Consider the following 22,599-nt stretch of genomic DNA (forward strand, 5'->3'; position numbering starts at 1 on the left):
TTCTAAACTGTAGCAACCCCCTTGTCCCCTCACCCTTGCTTCAGAGGAGGAGAAAAGAGAATCCTGCAGAACTTCCTTGATGGTTGCAAAATCCTTTTATTGAAGAGGGATACCATTTTGACAGCATACAAAAGTCCGAAGTGAGAAATGGGATCTGTTCCTATTGCGCTCTGCAGCCAACCTGCATGTAGCTGCTGTCTGACGCTGAACAGGAGTGACTGCCAGCCATACACAGCAGCGTCGCTTCTGCTGGTGCCACCTTGTAGAGCTCATGGCTGCACACTGTCTTGACAACACGCTGAGAATTCCTCTGAAGTACCATAAAATCCCCCAGGAGTAGTTAGTTGGCTTTAAGCAGCTCCTTGCCAGACCTCAGGAAAACCAAGCAGCAGCATCCAGGTGTGCAGCTACAGAATATGGTGCTACTGTTGATGTTTTCTTGCTGCCATCAACAGGAGAGTCTGCAACTCAGCACAATGCAGAGCCTGTCCTACTACAGCAGCAATCAGCCTTGGTACAGCTTCGTGCCCTTTTTCTTCCTCAGTGCTTCTACACATGCTTAACTCTTGAGAAATGCCTGCTTCTTTGCTTATTCCTCAGCTCAAAGGCTGCTTGTAGGCACGTCTGGTGGCAGAGATGGTGTTTGCTCTCTTTCTACCACAGATGACAGCAAAGTCAGCTACTGCCATTCTATCAAGCAGTGCAGGTGCTGTAACCCTACACATCACAAACCAGCAGCATGATAAAGGAAGTTGTACTAGTTCATTATTATTGCAGTCACATTTGACTGTTAACAGTGCTTCCAACGAGCAAGATTGGCAAAAACTCCCCTCCAAGAAGTCAGCGATACAATGGTGGCAGGAGGAATACTGGAGGAATACTACCCCAGCAACATTGAACCACCAGCACTACATTAAACCCAGCAAAGTCATTTTTTGGCAGCTACAGCAGTCCCTCTGCTGCGTTCCACAGTTCGGGAGGCCTGAAAAGCCCTTCTTTCAGGGGAAATAACCACCGTGTCCTGCAGGAAAACGTTTAAGCCGCAGCATTCTGTGCTGATCCAGCAAGCGAGTCCAACTGAGCTCTTACAGCTAGTCTCCCTTTCTAAGGGCTTTGGGTTAAACTCTTAAGCACAAATCATTTCCTGCTCAGACAAAACCAACTGCCTCAATGAACTCTTGCTCAAAACAGAATTGAATCTAAAGCATTTTAAGAGCAGATGCTTTTAGACATTATTATTAAAAGCAGCAGCTGGGGTAGCAGTTCTGTGACCAAAACCCCTTACTGCCAATGAACTGGTTTCACAGAAGAATGTGCTCTTGCAGTTGGTTTCTGTTCCTCCTGCCAAACATGCCATGTTTCCTACCAGCAGGCCAGCTCTGCAAACTGTCCAAATCCCACAGCATCCAATAGCATCGCTGCCAACCCGGTCTTCCACAGATCAACACCATGTTCTGAGATAACTAATACATACAGACACTGATGTTCCCCGGTCTGTTCTCAGGCTCTAAGGATGCAGTCCGCATCTTTACAGAACGCTTCTCATACGTTACTGTGTGGTCACAAGCTTTACAATCATAGCGATGATGCGCGACCCACGGGGGCACATGCATAAATCCATGCTGGGATTCTTGATCTTATCCTGCAGCAACTGGTCGAGTTCACAGCGCAGCTCTTTCACCAGCTCAGCCACCTGGCACACACAGCACAACACAGTGAGTACAAAGCTCCTGAAGTGCACCTCCCCCAGTTCTAACACGGCACAGAGCCCTGCAGCACACCCAGCATTGTCCCTTTCCGTTACCTGGTGAGAGGCTGCCACAAACCGTATCCACCCGTCATCGAGGGAAATGACGAACTCTCCCTTGTGCAGCTGCATGTGAACCTGCCCTCCTCCCAGCAGGACCAGCGGGTACACGGACACCATGCTGCAGTCTCGAATGAACACGCGGCTGGTCTTGATCTTCTCATGGTACACCAGGTAGGGGCTCTCAAAATGCCTGGTCTGCAGAGGCAGAGCCCAAAAGACCAGTTAAACACAACATGTATACCACTGTCCTTACAGCATCACCTGTACTGCAGCCCTGCAGCCCATTCAAGCAAATAGGGGATTGCCTGCAAGAGCTGCAAGGCACAGCAGACATGCCCACATATTTCACAGACTTCATGGCACGACAGCTGCCCTCAGCTTTGCCAGTTATCAATAGGGAGATTTCAATTGTGAAGCATTTTTTTCCTTAAGCTTCAAAAGGATCCCTCTCACTTCTCATCTGCTCAAGGAAAGGCAAATTCTTTTTTTTAAGAAAATAACGTTTGTTTGAAGGAAGAAAAGAATCCTGACCTGATAATTGACGGATGAAGGGTGAATGTGAACATAACCATCATTCTTTGTAACAAACTTCAGCTCTTCTGCTTTTGGTTGCATTTTGACAGCTCCTGTACTGGTCTTCTGATATTTGCCCTCTGGCTTTTTCACCTGTGCGGTGTAAGACAAGAAGTTACAAAAATCTGCTGTACCAGAATAGTGAATTCACTTGTAGAACTCACGTTTTATCAACAACTGATTCTCAAGTAGTAAACAGGTCACCAGAGACAGATCTATACTGTAGGTATACTGTAGAGTGAAAAGGCATTCTCTTACCTGGACAACATTGGGATACAGTGCAGCACACAACATAGCTGAGATCAACTTGATGTTCTCTGCATTTGAATTCGCCTGTGAAGTTAATAGATACATTAGATATCCTACAGGTAGGTCAAAAGACAAAGCCCTGCTTCTGGAATTAGTCCACTGCTGAAGCTGGTTTCCTTCCATAGCTGCACTGCTGTGTCTTACAAAGGAGCAGTCTCAGATTAGACTGCAGTGCTGCCCCATAGCTGTTGGGAGCGAACTGGACACCAGCTGTCTAATTGTTCCCCAGCGTCTGGCTACAAAGCTGGGAAAGAAAGCACACATTGTCCCAACACATAAGGAGACACCACAGCTACCAAGCCCTTACTGCCCTGCCACACAGCCCAGGAGATCTCTGGCTCAGCACGTACTGCTTTCTGAGGATTGTCTGCAATGCTGAAGTATTTCACTGCCTGCTCTGTAATGCAATTCCATTCCCAAAAATAAAGCCCGCACTAATGCCAACATTCAGTGCAGTCCACAAATCAGACCTGTGTCTTTCCAGCACTCACTACCACCACGTGTGCCCGGACAGCAGTGTTTCACTTTCTCAGAACACAGTGCTGTCACAGTCTCACCTCCACACCTGGTCCTGTTCTTGGGCACACAAGGTCTGAAGTAATTGAGGCTAATACCATACAGGGAGGAAAAACTATAGGTAGGAGGTGGTTTGTTGCAAGGCTGCATCCAGAAGCCCGGCAGAGCTAACAGCTGGCTTTCTGGCCCCATCAAAAGCTGCAGCATTTGGTCAAAGCATCGACATGCTGCAAGTTACCTCTTCTCCTGTGGCATCCAAGACGCCATCGCCTGCTTGGGACCACTTCCTCTCAATGTCCCTGGCTCTTAACCCCTCCTTCACAAACCCAATGTCAGAAAGCAGCTCTGTGAACTGTCTTTTCAGACTGGCAATTTCCTACAAAAAAAGAGAAAGGTCTGTGATGGGAGACCCACTGAGGTAACAGCACCAACAGCTCGCTCAGTTTAGGCACCAGAACTCCACCTCGGTGTCCTCAACCAGTCCCTGCATGAGGCCACAAAAACTGACTTACCTGAAGAACTCTTCCTGATAAGAAGTTCTCCCTGCAGTAGTTGTAGCTTGCCTGAGGGCCCTCTTTGGTACTTAAACGCCATCCCTAATTGAAAAGACAAGAGCAAACTTTGAAGTACTGAACTTCAAGCTGTGATACATCACAAACCTCTGACAGAGGCTAATCATTTTTAGCTCACCTTATAAGCCTGGAGCAGAGCCAGATAGTCACTGTTTCCTACTGCAAAGTCCAACTTCTTTTTGTTTGCTTCTTCCCTTTTATCCCATGGGGACACCTGGAAAGGCAGGGACAGATTAATCTCACAGTGGAACTGCTGCTTATGTTTGCTTTCAATTTTTACACTAAATCTGGACAAAACAGACTGGCTGCACTTAATGTTCATTAACTGTAATAACTGTGTTGTTTCAATGCTTGTTTATAAATACTATTTGTGTTGTTGCTGTATGATTTTCATCATCTACCTGTAACAACTCTTCTGATGAGCACTGCATTAAGCATATAAACAGGGGAGGCTAAGAAGGAGAATAAACACACTCAGGTGCAGCACGCTGCAGCTTACAGCAGCATTCACCGCTGTATGAAAATGCACTGCTTTCAAAGATGGAAATGCAAGTAACAATACTTACAAAGGGTGACTTAAAAGCCAGACTGGCTGCTATTGTGAGCGCAGGATCCAGGCAGCGGAAGATGGTGCCAAACAGCATTAGTTTGCCAATCCTGACATCAACAGGCAGGGAAGCCAAGTGATATCCCAAAGGAGTGAGCTTTTCATCTGCAGTTAACGCTCCTAAGTCTTGCAGACGCAGCTTTGATGCCCGCAAAGACTCAGTTCTAGGGGGCTCAATTAGTCGTGATAAGACAGAGTGAAGGCTCTGTGCAGAAAACATGTCCAGAATCTTAATTCTGAAGGAGGGGACAAAAAACAATTGAAAGCAAAAGAAGGCAGCTTAGTTCCACAGACAGGATGTCACAGAGAGCATTTATCAAAACACCACAAACCTGCTTTCAAGAACACAGCCCCTCGAAGAGGCTCTGTAAAGAGTGATTAAACTCAGGAAGCCATATGAGGATGGGTGACCTCCATCCAGCATCACAGCCAGGAAGAACAGATTCTTACTTATCACACTTCATTTTAAAATGAAGTTTTCTCTGGAAAAAATGTTTTTCTCTTGTTTTGTTTCTTTTTTTGTATAAAGGGGTGCACCAAGTGAGGCAGGAGCAAGAAGGTCTCTTTCATTTAGTACTGGTGTTACAGCAGTGTTGGATCCAGAGTGTGGACTTACTGCACTGTGTCGCTCAGCAACTCCAAGGGAGATTATAGTATAGAGAGATAAACATCTCCTGTGGGCCCAGAGCACAGGAATGCAAATATCTTCTCAGGGGATGAGAGGCCTTTTTCCTAGTGCTAAATAAGAACTAAGTGCTGTGCAAGAAGATGGGAGATCTGAGACATGGTATGACTAGATCTCTGGATGCAGAGGCACTGTGATAATGAGATCAAGAGAACCTGAAACCTCCAAAGCAAGTTTACTGGTTTTGTGATGTTACTAAGGGGGACTAAATTCCTTAATAAGGGCATTTCAGATGCTTCCTCCTGTGGAGGGAGGACACTCTACACAGGGTCTTTCAGGTAATATAGAAACAACAGCTCACCTTAGACAAAGCTGCTCCAGGGGCACTCTTTGTATTTCTGGTAACTGCTGTTTTATGAGCTGATGGTTATAGTGATGGCTAGTGAAAAGATGGAAGCAGACACCTGAGGCTACACGGCCTGCTCGTCCTTTCCTTTGCAGAGCGTTGGCCCTGGACACAAACGTGTCTTCCAGACTTTCCATTCCTTTGCTTGGGTCGTATCTGCAGGAGAGCAAGAAATAGGCTTATATTCACGGGTGCAGGGTGAACAAGCTGGAGCTCCAGCACACAGATGTTGCCAACCTCTATATGGACCTGATTCCCACCCCTGCAGCTGGATCTGGGTCCAGACTGGCTCTCCCTCTCCTAGCAGCTTTCTGCAGATCAAACTCCTTCAGGTTCTTCCCAGCTCTTTGCACAGAACAGGAATGAATCCCAGTACCTTTTCTCTTTCATTTTTCCGGAATCAATCACATAGACCACATCGTCGATGGTGACAGATGTTTCTGCAATGTTGGTAGAGATGATGATTTTGATAACTCCCGCAGGAGGCCGGAGGAACACAGACTGCTGTTCTTCACTGGACAGTGAAGAATGAAGTGGATAAACAACACACCTGGGGGAAAAATAGGAGAGTATGCTGAGCACATCTCTGCTTTTTTCCTCCTGGGAACAGCCTGCCTGTATGCACTTCTGCACTGCCAGTACCAGACAGTGCACACACACATTCAAATTCATGTAAAAAACAGCAAACCTCTCTGCCACATCAAATTTAAGATACACCCTGCGGGAAGGTGGAGAAGTTTGCAGAGGGAACAGATCTCAGAATGGAGCTGAAAAACCAACAACCTGTCTCCTGTGAACAGTCTAGAACATTTGATTTATAACGCCAGATTGGAAAAGATCACTCCAGTCAACCTTGTCAAAGGCATCTGTGTCACTACTGTTTAGACAAGGAAATCCAGTTACACCTCCATGTAGCAATCTGTGATCAAATACAACCACAGTAACAGCTGAAGGCTTCTGAGGGCACATTCTGAAAGAGAACAGTAGCTGAGGTGAAGCTTCCAACAGTCCACCGGACCACGCAGAGTGCAAAGTGCAGAAACTCATCACTGGGATTTCTGAGAACTACAACAGGTACCAAAACAAACACCTTCCATTCTTCTGAGACGACAAGAAAAAATCTAACAGAGCAAGTCAGTAAGACAGCAGAGTGGGAATTCTCTTGTCTGGGTCATATCACAAACTCACACGTTTAATAAACTGTATTTGTCCCTTGATAAAGGCAGATTTCATGCTGGAAGCTACTCTCTTTTTTTTTTTATAATGGGTAAAGACGTCACCTGGGAGCTGTTGTGCCTTACCTCTTGCTGTGCCTGTTATTAAAAAGGGCATTGGACTGGAGCTGCTCATAAAGCATCTTGATTTCTGCTAGACCAGGCAAAAATATCAACACAGCACCTAAACATGTCAATCAAGAAAAATATAATCACTCAATAGAAATGACAGTAGGATGTGTTACTAACGTGCAGAAGGCCAAGGCAAAACTCCAGTTGTTTTGCAGTTCTTGTACAAAAAGCATACAGGCTGCAACAAAGACTTTCTAAAGCAGGTGATTCTCATCTTACCCCATCCTCCACATATCAGGGTTTTTGTTACTCAGAACTCTGAACACAAAACTTTATCCTGAGGCTGTCTACAAGTGCACGACCTCTGAGAATCTACCTCTGTTCATCTCTGTGTGAGATACCTGGGGGGTATGAATGTTTGCCATCAACTATCCACTCCAGCAAGGCTTCTATTAATTCCAGATTAACTTTGTCCAAGTCCATGACAGACATTGTTTTCAACACTGTCTTGTTAACCCCTGTGGAAAAAGAACACAGTTAAGTTCATCCCTCATAAAATACACGTGCTGGATACAGCCAGCCAACACGGCTGAGTAAACATGCACAACTCAGCCTGAACAACACCTGGTTTACATCAGACAAAGGCAGCCTCACAAGTCACCCTGGTACAGCTCTTCTCATACCTTATCAGGACAATCTTAGCAGATTTAAGAAGGATCTCACCTTTATATCGTTTAAGTAGCTGCTTCAGAGTTAATTTTTGGTCTGGGTCTGAATCCTTGACAGCTGAGTCAGTGTCTTCCAGCAAGCCAGCACGTCTCAGGTCCTCCTCCACTTCTTCAAATGCAGTTCTTTTGTGTCTTGCAGTCAGTTTGTTATCTTGCTTTGTCTTGCGCCTGTAGGGACTGCTGTCCTCTAAAACATACCTGAACAGCAGAAGAATGAACATTCTTCAGGTGGCACAGAAAGAAGCCAAACAGCCTCCATCTAATAATTAGCTACAGAAACAGGGTACCACAGCTATACAAAGTTCCTCACAGATTTGTAAGTAATTGTATTTTACACTGACTGCAATTCATGTTACTGCCCCACTTGCACTATAAAGACCAGTAAAGCAGTACTTCTGAACTAGATTCAGTTTTACTGGTGGAAGGGCACGGCAAAGTGAGCTGTTAAAGCCCAGTGCAACTCAAGTTATTGAGCAACTCTGACTTTAGTGCAAGGGAGTTCCAGAATAAACACTGGCCAAGAAAGTGCAATCACCTGCACTACACCTCTTTTCTCCCATGCTAACAAGTCATCAGTGCTGAAAGTTTGAGCCAGCTTTGGGGTGAAGGGAGAGGTGTCCTGCCATACTGGGATGATCGTCTTCTTAAAAGCTGTAATGAGAAACACCTGGACTGCAAATGTGACCTAAACTAAGAGAGCAGCTCAGAGCAACAATCTGCATATAATTTAAAACAGCTGGTGGATTTACTTATCTGGAATATCTGAGTTGCTTTGACTCTCCAGTAGCTATAGCAGAAATCTTTGTCTCACTTTCTGCTGCAAGGCAGGGCATACAAAAAGGAAACTGCCATTTTAAATTATTTACATGGTATCTAATTCAGAAAAGGTTCTGGCACGGTATTGTAGACTCCACACCAGTATAAGAAGCATCTCTCACAGTCAGTACTTTAGCAGAACTCCAGGCCTTCAAGTAATGGGGATATCTGAGAGCATCTTTTTCTAATTTGTGGGCAGGTCTAGTGCAGTCAGCAGTGCAACTTTACATGTCAAATACATCCCAGGCAATTCGGCAATTTCATACCTTGTCATTGCAATCACATCTTCCAGAAAAAACTGATCTACAGGAAACGTTCGACCTGAAAGGGAATGTAAGAAAGTAAATCTATGTGCCGCAGAAGAGAGAAAAGACAAAAGATGGTAACTGTGTCACACTGCTTATGATTTCACACCTGGCTTCACCACTTTAACCCCTAATCCACCTCTGTGACCTAAAAAACCTAACATGGGACTCTCATCTGTATCCACCTGTGCTCTTCAACATTATTTCTGTCTAAAACAGCAGATGTTTTCCAAGCATGGTTTGGCAATAAGCACGTGCATAGCCAGAGAAGGGCTGCTACCCTTATAGGTAGTTTAAGCTGTGGTGAACGCAGCTCAGGAAACCAGGCTGTATATGTCTGGTCACTTTCAGCTTTTAGGGAGGGAAGCTCTGCTGGTATAAGAACAGCAGCAAAAAGACTCAATTTCCAAGTCTTCTCTGATAAATCTCATTAGCCTTTCTGTTTCAGACCTTGTAATTGCAGTTATTGTAGAAATCCGCATCTTGCAACTACAGAAAGCTCACCCTTTGCTTAAAACCTGAGTTAAAGCCATATTTTTCCCATTCAACAGTGACATAAACAGGAACAGAAAAACACTTCACAAGCAGAAAAACCAAAACCCAATCTCTAAAGCAATGAATATTGACAAGATATTATCTGTTTTCACCTGGTATGTTAATAATTGGACAGGAGTGAAAGTACTGAGAAAACAGCTCTGCATTCAAGGTGGCACTCATTAGGATAATGCGCAGGTCTGGTCTCTGAACCATTATATCCTTCAAAACCAGCAGCAAGAAGTCACTGATGAAAACAAGCAAAAAGACACTTGAACTTCTTCATTTTTAGCATTCAGATCTTTCTTCCCTCCCTATTCTCTCCACGTCAGTGTTCTCAGTAGCACAGCAATAGTATCACATCAACACCATGAGCTTCTTAGAATGGCAGGAGGCCAACAATGCAGTGAGTTAGTGAAAGCCAGTCTACTCACATAAGGACAGGCACACAGCAGGTACAATTGCTTTAACCAGCTTCAGATCACCCAAGAAAGGCAGTGGTCATAACCAGGTAACAAAAGAGGAATAGTTTACCCCTTTTAGAGGACCAGGGCTGGCTGAACATTCCAAAGGACACCACCTCCAAATAGAGATCCTTCCCTTGCAGCTGCCAGCCCTTAAATGAGGTTAAGTTCTGGTGGCACAAGTGAATTGCTCACACCTGTGCTTACAGGGCTGGCTACATCCCACCACCTGGTGCTCAATCACCGGTTCAGGCCATGACCATATGGCTCCCACACAGCTCATTTTCTGGCTTTTCCCTATTAAAGGGCCAGGATTACTTACCAAATTTATTTAAACACCAAAACGCTCTAGTTACCTTATAAAATACTACATAAGTAACAAGAACATTAGATAACAAACTAATTGACAGTTGAGTCACTTTTGCTCCTTCCCCACTGAGAGAGCTACTCGAACTTCTCTACTCTTCCCTGCTCACTACATTTTTCCCTATGCATTAAGACATGTCACAAAAGCCATTAAAGGACTGGCTTACAAGCAGTTTTAGATGAGAAGAAAGAAGAATCCTTGAGAGATACATGGAAGAACAGAATTTAAGATACGTGCTCGCTTTACAGCTGCTGTAACACAACACCTGAACAGCCTGAAGACAAAAACCTTCAACCAGACTCCTTCCACCAGCCCATTATTCCTGCCATAAACAACTTCAGATACTGCATCTTCATCATCACCTCTCTTCCTTACTGTTTCTTCATTGTGCTCACAGGATGGAAGGTTACTCACCTTTCTTCCGTTCTTTCATGAACCTCATCAACGATAACGTGTGTAATTCCCTGCAAAGTCAGATCCCCTTCAAGCCTTCTCAGCAGCACACCAGTGGTGCAGTACAGCAGTCTGGTAGCCGACGACTGGAAAGGTAAAACAAAGCACTTGGGTGGACTGTGCACAGCTTAACACAGTGCTAAGAGCATGTGTGGCTGTAAAGCTTCCGCTGGGTGCTGGGAATAGAATCACAGAATCACCAAGGTTGGAAAAGACCTAAAAGATCATTACCACCCTCAGCACGTTTGCTGATGACATGAAGTTGGGAGGATTGGCTGACATACCTGAAGGCTGTGCTGCCATTCAGCGAGACCTAGACAGGCTGGAGAGCTGGGCAGTAAGAAACCGGATGAGGTTTAACAAAAGCAAGTGCAGAGTCTTGCACCTGGGTAGAAATAATTGCACGCACTGGTGCAGGCTGGGGGAAGACCTGCTGGAGAGGAGCTCTGCTGAGAGGGACCTGGGCATCCTGTGTGACGTGGTGTAGGAAGCCTGCTTTGGCAGGGGGGTTGGACTCGATGATCTCTAGAGGTCCCTTCCAACCCCTACAATTCTGTGATCATCCAGTCCAAATGTTCACTTATTACCAATAGCTCCCACTAAACCATGTCCCTCAACACAACATCCAGTCTTTCCTTGAACACCCCCAAGGTCGGTGACTCCACCACTTCCCTGGGCAGTCCATTCCAGTGCCTGACCACCCTTTCTGAGAAGTAATACCTCCTAATGTCCAGCCTGAATCTCCCCTGCTGCAGCTTGAAACCATTCCCTCTGGTCCTATCACTAAATACACGAGAGAAGAGGCCAACCCCCAGCTCACTACAACCTCCCTTCAGGAAGTTATAGAGAGCAATCAGGTCTCCCCTGAGCCTCCTCTTCTCCAGGCTGAACATTCCCAGCTCCTTCAGCCTCTCCCCATATGGCCTGTGCTCCAGACCCCTCACCAGCTTTGTTGCCCTCCTTAGAACACATTCCAGGGCCTCCATGTCTTTCTTGCAGTGGGGGGCCCAAAACTGAACACAGTACTCGACATGCGGCCTCACCAGTGCCGAGTACAGGGGGACAATCACCTCTCTGCTCCTGCTGGCAACACTGTTTCTGATGCAAGCCAGGATGCCATTGGCCTTCTTGGCCACCTGGGCACACTGTTGGCTCATGTTCAGCAGAGCATCAATCAATACCCCCAGGTCCATTTCCTCCGCACAGTCTTCCAGCCACTCTGGCCCAAGCCTGTAGCATTGACAGGGGTTGTTGTGGCCAAAGTGCAGGATGTGGCATCTGGTCTTGTTGAACCTCATCCCGTTGGCTTCAGCCCAGCTCTCCAGCCTGTCCAGATCCCTCTGTAGGGCCTCGCTACCCCCAGGCAGATCCACACTCCCTGCCAATTTGGTGTCATCTGCGAACTTACTGAGGGTGCACTCAATGCCCTCATCATCCAAGTCATCAATAAAGATATTGAAGAGGACAGGCCCCAGCACCGAGCCCTGGGGAACACCACTCATGACTGATTGCCAGCTGGATTTAACTCTGTTTACCACCACTCTCCGAGCCCGGCCCTACAGCCAGCTCCTTACCCGGCCAGGAGTGTACTCATCCAAGCCACAGGCTGACAGCTTCTGCAGGAGAATAGCATGGGAGACAGTGTCAAAGGCTTTGCTGAAGTCTAGGTAGACCACATCAGCAGCCTTTGATAGATGGGTATGATAGAAAGGAAACAGTCCATGATGGAGACAGGACTGGTCAATTTTTCTTTGCTGATTAAAACTTAAGAACATCTGCTTCATGCCCCAGGGACATTGGTAAGCATACAAACCATACAAACAAAAGCTGCTTTTCCTTTGGAAGTTGCTCTGTGATAACCAACTTCAGATTCCTGTCCCTAAAAAGATCCAATGAATCTGAACAAGCAATTCTAAACATTTAGTGGAAAAAAGCAATCAGCTGGAATGCATATAAAATTCCACTTCTAGGACAGCAGTTTAAATTCAGCTCCCCCTTTTGGCTTCGCTTGGAGATAAATGGAAACAGGCAGGGAAACGAGGTCAGTGCACTCAGATAACCTGCTAGAGGAAAAGTATTTCTAGTATTGAGCGTCACATGCTCAGGCCCTTCACTCACTCAAACAGAGACAGCCAGCAATACAAGACACAGAACTACTCTCTCATTCTATAAAATGGACTGTGCAACTTGGGATGAAATAATTTATAATACAATTATAATACATTATAAACATTACATTGTAATTATAATACATTATAAAAAACATGAGTGATACAGATTTGCTGATCTCACTATATGGTGGACATAGGACAGGCATTCTGTATCCTAGACAAGCACTAAGCACGTTTCAATAGAACTAAATGAAAACCAACAAGCAAAGCGTACATACCTTCACACTTTCTAAGCGGATCTGATAGCCAACAGTAACTCCAACCCTTTCTATTCTCTCTTTGGCTACACGCTCAGCCACAGAAATGGCAGAGATCCTGCGAGGCTGAGTACAGATGATGTTTGCAACTGCGTTTGGAGAACCTTGCAGTGATGCATCCAAAATAAACTGAGGAATCTGAGTGGTTTTCCCACACCTGCATGACAAAAATCAGGTATCAATTAAGACACAATAACAAAAAACAAAACTCAGCAAAAGGCAAACCCCTTCCATCCACATCAATTGGCTGCATTCCACCTGCAGCCTGCTTTGTTCCATTCATGTCATACTTTATATGAACTTCATGTAAGGTTGCTGCCACTGGTCAGGGACAAATAACAACCCCAACCTTTTCTCCCACATAAGCTTTCAAGCAATTAATTTTTGAAAAGGTATACAGGAGCCAGTGTGAATCAAGTATGAACAAATGACCTCACAGAGAAAATCTTTCTGGGTGCCAGTCTGAAAAGGACATAAAACTATTACAGAGCATCCAAAAGAGGGCTACAAAGATGGTGAAGAGTCTGGAGGACAAGGGGTGCAAGGAGTGCTGAGGTCTCTTGCTTTGTTCAGCCCAGGGCAAAGGAGGCTGAGGGGAGGCTGCACGGCGGCCTATGGCTTTCTCACAAAGGGGAAGTGGAGGGGCAGCACTGGTCTCTTTCTGGTAACCAGAGATAGAGCCCAAGGGAACAGCATGAAGCTGTGAAACGGGTGGCTCAGACCGGGTATCATGGAAAGGTTCTTCACCAGAGAGCAGTTGGGCACTGGAAACAGGCTCCCCAACACAGTGCTCATGGCACCAACCTGCTGAGTGAAGCATCTGGAAAATGCATGCAGACATGGTCTGACTTTCGGGTGCTTCTGTGTGGAGCCAAGAGTTGGACTTAATGATCCATATGGATCCCTTCCAATTTGGAATATTTTATGATGCTGTACATCTCACATTCTTCTGTGTATAGTTCAATACATAAAGTCTCAGTGCACAATCACACTCTTACCCTGTCATGCCGCTCACAACAAGAACTTGGTGTCTTGTCAGCAAATCAAGAATAGTTTCTCTCTCTTGCCACGCAGGGAGCTTCTGCCTTTCATACAACATGGACTGGAAGTGTCTAGAAGACTGATACACAATACAGTTAAGAAAGTGGTACCTGTGGTGGCCTAGATTCAACAATATTGGATGCTAACAGTTCTTTCGACATTAAAGAGACATCCAGCATATAATAATCCACATATTTCTTTCCTTGCATCCAACTTTTCTACTAAACAGAGCAAAAGGATATTTTCTAAAATACCAAACTAATGCTGCTGTCATTCTCTGAAGTATCTTATTTGTCTTGGCATGCAGAAGCAGTCTGAGCAACCTTCTACCAGGATATGCAGACAGATGAAAACTCCCAAATAAAAACTACTATTGATTTTTCCCTTCTAACTATCTGACAGTGGTTGAAATAGCTTTGCAAGATTCCTTGCAGGTTGCTCAAAGGCAGCAGAATTGGATGAACCAGCAGCTTCTGCACTGAGAACAAGATGCAATTTGTTTGCAAAAGACCAACACAAATAAATAGATCAACCTAGCCTACACCTCTTCTGAAACAACATTTTGCATCACATACTTCATTCTCTTTCAGGGGGAGTACAGAACTGGTGACAGATGTTAGATGCATTATTTGCTGAACTACTGGAAGATGAGCAATGTGGTAGTAAGAAAACAAGAAGAGCAAAACAGCAGCGCATTGTTTTAAATATGTATTTCCCTAAAGCACTCATGAAAAGAGAGATTCTGCTTTGTATACTATTGTATACTATACCTTTTTCAGCCGAAACTGCATACAGATTTTAACGTTTTCATTATACGTAGATTTGGAGTGGACATCATACTTTCTAGAAAGCTTTTTCTTGAGGTTCACATAACTCTCATTCTCCACAATTACTTGTTGGGGCTCATCTTCATCCTCTTCTTCTGCCACCTCTTCCTCTGGAGGCTCTGGCACTGCTGAGGCTTGAAACAGAGAACATACGTTCAGGTGTCATCAAGGCAGATAACTCCATCAGCATGGTAGAGAAGAGACACTTTCTAGTAGCGCTCTCAATAAAGGAAAAACTCACCAATGCTGATGCCTTCAGCCTAGCTGGAAAATGCTGAGGCTGGTCACCCAGTCTCCACGAAGGAGCAATCTCCGATAGAGATGCTGCCTTAGTGGTGGTCAGCCCTTAAATGAAGCCTAGGAGAGGTGGAGTCAAGCTCCCCCCCTTCTGGGAGCACAACTGAATTACCTCCACCTGTGCTCCCACAGCTGACCCAACACTTGCCTCAGATGGTTAATCAGAGGTTCAGGCTGCGATTACCAGTTTCCCATACACTTACCAATAACCTCCCCCATTACCTTCCAAACATGCTTCTGAACACATACCAGGTCAGTTTTGAGTGAGCACGCACCCCATCTCCTCATGGCATTTTATCCACTATGTTGGACCACAACATGTTCACACTATCAAGCTGAAGACATTATCTGTGTGCTCCTTTAACTCACCCACAGCCAGCAGAAAACCCTTCCCCTGCAGCTTTACTAAGTGACTTGCTGAGGCACAGACAGAATATGGATCTGGCTCACCACATGACCTTCATCCCCAGAAACACATTTGGAACAGATGCCATAATTGTGCTCCCTGCCTTCCTTTTCTTTTTAAGCCCAGAAACCCTGGATGAAAATGTGATGTACCTTCTGATACTTGATTTGAACCAGACGCAGACTCTGTGTGCAGCTTCACTGGACGCGTTGCCAGATGGGAAACAGGAGGAGCGCTGTATTTGTGGTGCGTGTTTTCAAGTAACTTGCCTATTTCAGATTCATCTTCTAAGGAAGTCACTAGTGCGTACACCACCGGTTCATTAGACTCCGCAGCTATCAAAGCCTTTCCAAAAAGGAATTCAGCAATGTGCAGGCGACAGGCAAGAGGTAGATTCTCATCAGTGGTGTAAAATGCTACAAGAGGTGCCTGGAGTGGATACTTGTTTTCTTCAGGAAATCTGACTTCAAGCTCATATACGGGACCATCACTGTTAGATCTGAGGTGAGAATCATCTACGGAGTTCCTGGCTGATCTCAGTGGATGGTCTGGAGGGAATTCATGTCTAAATCTGCATTTTGAACCAAATTTGCAGCCTCCCTGGAGATAAAATTTACATATTTCTTTTGAAGTCTGCTTTGCAGCATCCCTCGCACAACCACCCTTCTGTTTAGATTTGCTGAGCCTGTTTGTTAGGTATCCCAGGTCCAAACTAAACGTCCAAACTCTGTTTTGAATTCTCTCTACAAATTTTTCTCCATAGATTGACCGTAGGGCAAAAGCTTCTTCTTGCCTCTGTTCTAAACATTCTTCTCGACTGGTCTGAGCAGCTGTTGCAGAAATCTGCATCTTCTCTCCGTATCTCTCAGCAAAGCACTGCAACAGCAAATGCTCCAAAGACGCCCCAATGTTACCATTGCAGGATCCCAGGACAGTCCTACAGCGCTCACTGTCAAAACCGTACCTACAACAACACAGAGACCATGTGGTGACAAGTGAGTGACAGAGAAGGAAGTAAAACAGCCACAAATCTGCATAACGAGGCTCACAATAAGGAAGTGTATATATATAAGTATATACATATATATATATATAGCATGAGATACTACTGCTATTGCCTGAAAAACAAAAGCCCCCAAAGGTCCGTTGTTTTTAAGGCAGCAGTTTATGTAGCAACTGTCTTGTATCTCAGAACATAGTATGTAGTAGAGGATATTGCCCACTATAACGCTCTTCAGAAAAAGCTGAGCCCTCTTGCAAAGAAAACACACTCAAAGAAATCAAAAATAGTGAAGAATTGCTCATATCTAAACAAAATGGATGAAGAAAGCTTACAAAATTATACCTACCTAGAATAAACATATAACAGCAATGCTGCCTGAGCTTTCCCAGTACTTGTTTCATTATCTTAGAGAAAGAATAGAAAATTGTACTATAAAAATGCTACAACACTTTATTTTCATAAACCATTATTTTAAATTCATCCCCTTGAGGATCAAACTTTGAGGAGATACAAACTCATAATTTCTGAACAGACTCTCCCTGGAGTCAAGTGGAATTCCAAGCACTGAGGGTTTATGGCACCAAGACTAAGAAGTTACCTCTTCAGCATACAAAGTATTCACTGAGAATAATCACCTGGAGAGTTTGTGCACAGCAAATGGAGACACTTCGCTTTCCACAATTTTGTGGGCAGCTGCCTCAGCAGAAGACCTTGGTGTCATGTCAGAAGCTTCCTGATCTGCTGACCAGCACTGTTCGTCGTCAAGGTAATCAGGTTCATCCTCATCTTCACCAGAACCAGCTACTCTGATAAAAAGTTATCAAATTAAAGTGAAACAAAATTATATTGCTGAATAGATATAAGATTGTGTCCCCACAATTTTAAATCCTCCTCTTAAATGAGAAACTGTCCCTTTCCCTGAGTTAATGTCATAGAGGAACAGAATGGATTCAAAACACTACATGACTTGAGATCAAATTAAAAGTCATGGGGAGGAAAAGAATACCATTCCCCCCCGCCCTCCCCAACAGTGCCTATTAAAGCATTTAGAAGTTTAAACTAACTCTGATTCAGGAGCCAGATCCTGCCCTTGAAGCTCTCGAAGAAGTTCCTTCACTCTTCTCTGATTCTCTGTTGTCATATGTATGGTCTGCAGAGGCATTTTGGCTTCGGGTCTTTGTTTTGTTTGCCCTCCTCTTCTGGCAGAAACATTGGATCTAAAAATTAAAATAAAAAACAATGGCCTCTTTGCCTGGCTACAGTTGAAGCTGAACTTCAGAACTCAGTCAAACCCTAAATTTCAAAACAAGAAAACCCTGAACTTCAAAACAAACACACCCATTACCAAAGCAGTGTTCACTTGGGTTCATTCTTACGTGACCAGGATGTGCGTACCTGCATTAATGCACATGTGGATGCACACACATATTTTATTCTACATCATTTCCAATGTGATTTAGTAAAAACTTTGCCAGGTTCCACTATTTTCAGACAACCCAAGTATTTCTAAGCTAGATTGGTCACAATACATTTAGGATACCAAGTTCATCCATTTACTGCTTATTTTCCATGATCCAGCTTCTGCTTTGGGATACAAATAAATGAATATCCTGTGTTTATTAGTGTCTTCTGATCAAATATGTTTTGACCTTACTTCATGGGCAAAGAAAATCAGAGCTTAAAACCTTTTAAGAAATTTCCTGGCTATGAAATGCTACAAGTTGGATAAAAGGTATAATTAAAGATCGATTTATACTTGAAGAAACAGCTTCAGTATCTCTTCACTCTTGTGCATATCCAGTTACACTCAAAAACTCAGCCCCAGATCAACCCCAACACCTCTGTATTTCAAAACCCACAGATTAATGGAAGGACCTGGTTTCCAGCCTCGGTTCATCAAAGAGACAAAAATCATCTCCTTCATCCCAAATTCTGGTTGAACATTTCCTATTCCCACCAAGCTGAGGCTTGTTTGAGCGGCCACTGCTGCTTCCTCCTCTTCCACTGCTGCCACCTCCTCCTCTCCCTTTTCCTCCTCCTCCTCTTCCTCTTCCTCCTCCTCTGTTGGGTCTTCCTCTCCTCTTTGCTCCTGAGCTCATGTTTCTTGCTGAGGAAGAAAAAAAAAATAGCCCTTAGTTATGAAGGTGACTTAGTGCAAAATAACTATCTGGGTGTACATTTGTTTTTCTAAGTGAGAAGAAAAGCTCTCTTCTCAAAACACAGTTAATCACCCACGTGTTCACATATCGGTATGCACCCAAAACAAAGCACATTCCACCAGAACAAGTTCTGTGGTTTTAGAACACAAAAGGGATCCAAATTTATCTCACAGTCATTCTAATTGCAGGTCCTAATAAAGCAGGGTGAGCCTACCAGCAGTGCTGCCCAGCCCTGGAGCCCAAGGTCTGTACTCTGACGGCGTTTCCTTGAGTGCAAAGAGCAAACCTCTATGGGACACTTGACAGCACAGAGCTGATACCTGCTCCTGACCTATTCCTTCCACAAAGAGCTGCCCACACAGCTGAGTATCCAGGCATAGGGTGGTGAGGAAGCCCTCCTACAGCAGGACCCCCACCAGCTCCAAGGAAACCCCTCAGTGCAAAGCAGCTGCTATCAGTGACAGCATAACTGCCCCATATTAAGCCCCAGCATCAACCCCGCAGACAGACTGTTCTACAAAGGTATGTAGTAACAGAACAAAGGGGCTGGTTTTACCTGAAAGAGGTAAGATTTAGATAAGACATGAAGGAGAAAATCTTTATCATGAGGGGGACCCCGGCACAGCTGCCCATAGAAGCCGTGGTGCCCATCCCCGGAGGATTCCCCAGCTCAGGGTGGATGGGGCCCTGGGGAGCAGTGCACGGTACGGATGCAGCCGGTCTTTATGGCCCATTCCAACCCAAACCATCCCATGGCCCCATCAAAGCTGCAGCAGGGACAGCCAAGCATCCCCACCAACCCCTCGCCCCCTCCCTTCCCCCTCATCCCACCGTCCCGCTCCCCGCCGCTCTCCTCACCGCCCCGCCGCTCCTCGCCTCGACCCGGAAGCTCCCTCCTTCCTCTTCCTGTGCTCCCCCGTCCCTAGTAACGGCGGACACTTCCCGCTTGGCAACCATGGAGGGTGCGCCTTGTCCCCGTTCCCCCGCTCTGCCCCGCACATAGCGGCTGTTCGCAGCTGCCGTGCGAGGGTCGGGCTCTGAGCTAACTGCTCTTCACGCTGCTTTGCTTTCTCAACAGATGCTGCCGTTTTAAAAGTATCATTCACGTTCCCAAACAAAGAAAAGTATGGTAAGGAAGTCGTTAGGGCTGATTCCTTTCCCTCGTGTTGTGTGGGATGAGGAAAGAAGAAACCTGCCCAGTGTGGATGGCTGCTGCCTCCCATGGAGCTCCATGCGCTGAGGCAGGAGCAGCCATAACCCTGCAGGTCGTTAAAGAAATAGCTGCTCTCCCCCGTGCCCCCAGGGCTCTGCTCTGCTCTGTGACCCCCCACTGGGGTTCTGTGTTGTCCCAATGGCAGCAGCTCACCTGCAGATCCACGACGCCCTTTGGGAGCTCACAGTTGTTTTTATGTTGTCTCAGTGATGTTTGAACTGAAAACACCAGTTTCTTTTCCTAGAAGGAGAGTGCACAAAGACACCTGAGGGTTTGTTGCAGAGGAACGGGCTCGGAGTTCACACCAGTGCCAACGGAATGACGTACACTGGTAGCTGGTTAAACGACAAGGTAATTTTAAGTATTCCTTCATTTCAAGCTTTGTCTGGGCTTGGACTGTCTCACTAGAGCCACTCCTGGATGCATGGAATGGAAAGCCATTACCTGAGAAGGACCAGATCAACAGCAGCCTCTTCATCCACTGGGGAATGTTGGCACAGCCCAGCCTGAATGCTTCAGACACACAGTACTTGGACATCTTTCTGCCTCCAGATACACCAGACACTGATGGCCCTGCTGAAACAAGGAGGCTCTCACTGAAACACCAGGCTCTCACAGATACAACAGACACTGATGGCCCTGCTGAAACAAGGAGGCAGTGGTGCCCAGCTGATGCCCAACTGATCACAGCCTGCGTGTGAATGTACACCCCACACCCTTGACCACACAGGAGAGCTCTGACCATCAATAGATACACCTCTGGTTTTGGCTGTCCTTGGTTACACGTTATTTCACAGATGAATTATTAAGTACACAAAAACTTCTTATTTTGTCGATAATGGAGACATCTCTGAAATGAGATAAATAAGAGACAAAAGAAATAGCATCTTTTTTAGATCAAGTCTGTCCTTTTCTCACTCTTATACAAGAACACACACTACAAACATGCTTGGCTTAGTGGCCGAGGCTGAACAAATGAACGATTTTGCCTTGATCAGGAAAAAATTCCAGAAAATATAATTAACCCCTCAGGCTGTCAGAGTAGATGAGTTTGTAAGGCTGGGGACAGCAATTCCCTGCTGCACAGACTGTAAAGGTCCTGTGACACTATCAGCAGAGGAAAGATTTAACAGATGCTGTGGCTGTCCAGAAACTCCAAGCTGTTATTTAAAGTGCTTGTAGAGGTAGAAACCTGACTAAATCTTAAAGATCAGTCCCCTCCACTTACCTGAATGGGATAGAAGGCTCACAGGTAGCAATCTGAAAGAATACTGTCACAAAAGGAAATAATACTGTGAGAATAAACACTAACCCTTTATCCATCATCTCTCACTAAATGCAGATGAATGGTACTGGAAGGCTAGAACATCCTTCTGGGGCTGTTTATGAAGGCGAGTTCAAAGACAACATGTACCACGGGTCAGGAACCTACACATTTCCAAATGGAGCAAAGTACATCGGACCATTCAATGAAAACAAGTACGTCTGAAGTGGAAGTTTTTTCAGTGAGTTTTGATTTCTCAAAGTATGAAGTCAACATGAAATTCACCCAACACGGGAGTATGTTTCCCTTGCTCCCACTGAAACTTGCATTGGCTACCTGAGATTGCAGATCCCAGCTTTAACCATCTCATCATATCAGTCAAAAGCTGGTGATTTGATCCCAGAATGGTTATTACAGACACACATCTGTTTTTGTGTTACCAGGTCTCTGAGCTCAGGCAGAGTTCAGAAATACAGCAGTTTTGCAGTGATAGTTTGTAAAGGCTTTTCCTTAGTTATTTTTGAGGTAAAGTATAAATTCCATAGAGATGAAAAGAGGCAGAGCTTTATTTCTGTCACTCAGAATGAAGTATTTTAGTGTCACTCCTATTAAACATCAACTGAGCGAATTTAAATAAGGGTGTTTTGAACTGTTAAGATACCACATCTTTTCCTAATACAAGAATTTCATACCCACTTCATAATCCACAAAACAGATCTAATGTGAAAAAATAAATGTAGAAACTCCCATTAGAATATTCATGTTCATTCATTGGCCTAGACTCTGAGCGTTCTGATTCCTGGCAATTTGCTCATCCTGCTTGTGCACAGATCACTGCTGCCACAATCTGACTGCATGCTTTATTAACAGGCCGGATTTATGTTGTTACAGGATGGAAGGTGAAGGAGACTTCATAGATGAAAACGGAGTGGTGTGGACTGGCACATTCAGTGGCACAAAAGCAGCAGGACTGAAACATAAGCTGAAAATGTAGCTATTTGGCACTGTCAAAAGCAGCCCCATTTGATCTCACCCCAGGTTCAACAGCTGTCATTGATCTCTTCACGTATTTATTAAAAACAAAGCCTTAGGTCACTGGTAAATAATAGAAAGTTACTTTACTTTGCAAATTGATCAGCTGCAGTAAGGAGAGGAATGGGGCTGAATAGGTTAAATTTAGAAGTAGAGCAGTTAATGACTGCATTTTTTGTTTAACTTTAACTTGACCTGGGAATTTCTTTCTTGCTGGGTTTCAACAAAACCACGTATCAGCAAACGAATCCTCATTTATGCTCAGCCTCTCTAATTTTTCCCCAGAAAACAAACCTGCCAACCCATAGAAGCCTTTGGAAACACAGTAGGATCTGGACATAGAGCAAGCACAGCTGCAGCGTGCAGTTACTCCTCCCAGGTCAATACCACTCAACCCAGGTTCCAGCAGTACAATGCTCAAAAATATGTGCCAAGGCTACTTTTCTCTGGGGGACAAGTGAGCTCACAGGAGGCTGATTGCTGCTGAAGGCCGTTCCTAGCAGAAGGTCTAATGCAATTAAATAAATACACCTCTATTTTTGTTTGGGTTTGTATTTC

At 45.0% G+C, this 22,599-nt stretch overlaps 2 protein-coding genes and 1 long non-coding RNA gene across 7 annotated transcripts in view; 1 reads left to right on the top strand and 2 right to left on the bottom strand.

Moving 5' to 3' along the window:
• Nucleotides 1-76: 76 nt before the first annotated feature.
• Nucleotides 77-20,317, bottom strand: DHX57 (DExH-box helicase 57). 3 transcript variants are annotated; one of them, XM_015857074.2, is made up of 25 exons: nucleotides 20,190-20,317; nucleotides 19,899-19,985; nucleotides 18,249-18,480; nucleotides 17,438-17,590; nucleotides 17,009-17,179; nucleotides 15,523-16,334; nucleotides 14,611-14,801; nucleotides 13,798-13,919; nucleotides 12,761-12,956; nucleotides 10,333-10,457; nucleotides 9,201-9,334; nucleotides 8,515-8,569; nucleotides 7,428-7,630; nucleotides 7,106-7,222; nucleotides 6,720-6,816; nucleotides 5,795-5,968; nucleotides 5,374-5,574; nucleotides 4,347-4,623; nucleotides 3,899-3,994; nucleotides 3,721-3,804; nucleotides 3,447-3,584; nucleotides 2,642-2,716; nucleotides 2,342-2,476; nucleotides 1,805-2,005; nucleotides 77-1,693 (listed from the first exon to the last, which is right to left on the bottom strand). In XM_015857074.2, exons 3-25 carry the CDS (start codon nucleotides 18,470-18,472, stop codon nucleotides 1,550-1,552), a joined length of 4,125 nt encoding a protein of 1,374 aa, XP_015712560.1. In that variant the 5' UTR covers nucleotides 18,473-18,480; nucleotides 19,899-19,985; nucleotides 20,190-20,317; the 3' UTR covers nucleotides 77-1,549. The 3 variants fall into 3 exon arrangements, with proteins under 3 accessions (XP_015712560.1, XP_032299143.1, XP_015712561.1); XM_032443252.1 differs by lacking the exons at nucleotides 19,899-19,985; nucleotides 20,190-20,317 and adding an exon at nucleotides 19,391-19,464; XM_015857075.1 differs by lacking the exons at nucleotides 18,249-18,480; nucleotides 19,899-19,985; nucleotides 20,190-20,317 and having other exon boundaries at nucleotides 17,009-17,174; nucleotides 17,438-17,553.
• On the top strand, nucleotides 19,413-22,577 carry MORN2 (MORN repeat containing 2). 3 transcript variants are annotated; one of them, XM_015857081.2, is made up of 6 exons: nucleotides 19,413-19,494; nucleotides 19,611-19,661; nucleotides 19,990-20,096; nucleotides 21,088-21,224; nucleotides 21,901-22,047; nucleotides 22,327-22,577. In XM_015857081.2, the coding sequence occupies exons 1-5, from the start codon at nucleotides 19,488-19,490 to the stop codon at nucleotides 22,001-22,003; spliced, it is 405 nt and encodes a 134-aa protein (XP_015712567.1). In that variant the 5' UTR covers nucleotides 19,413-19,487; the 3' UTR covers nucleotides 22,004-22,047; nucleotides 22,327-22,577. The 3 variants fall into 3 exon arrangements, with proteins under 3 accessions (XP_015712567.1, XP_015712569.1, XP_032299145.1); XM_015857083.2 differs by having other exon boundaries at nucleotides 19,993-20,096; nucleotides 21,901-22,577; XM_032443254.1 differs by having other exon boundaries at nucleotides 19,414-19,494; nucleotides 21,901-22,577.
• Nucleotides 20,363-22,599, bottom strand: part of LOC107310952 — a 33,093-nt gene continuing 30,856 nt past the window's right edge. The window contains exon 10 of the long non-coding RNA XR_004306493.1: nucleotides 20,363-20,595. This is a non-coding gene — a long non-coding RNA (uncharacterized LOC107310952). The remainder of the gene's footprint in view (nucleotides 20,596-22,599) is intronic.

This window comes from Coturnix japonica, chromosome 3, assembly GCF_001577835.2.
Source record: "Coturnix japonica isolate 7356 chromosome 3, Coturnix japonica 2.1, whole genome shotgun sequence".
In the NCBI taxonomy this organism is placed as follows: Eukaryota; Metazoa; Chordata; class Aves; order Galliformes; family Phasianidae; genus Coturnix; species Coturnix japonica.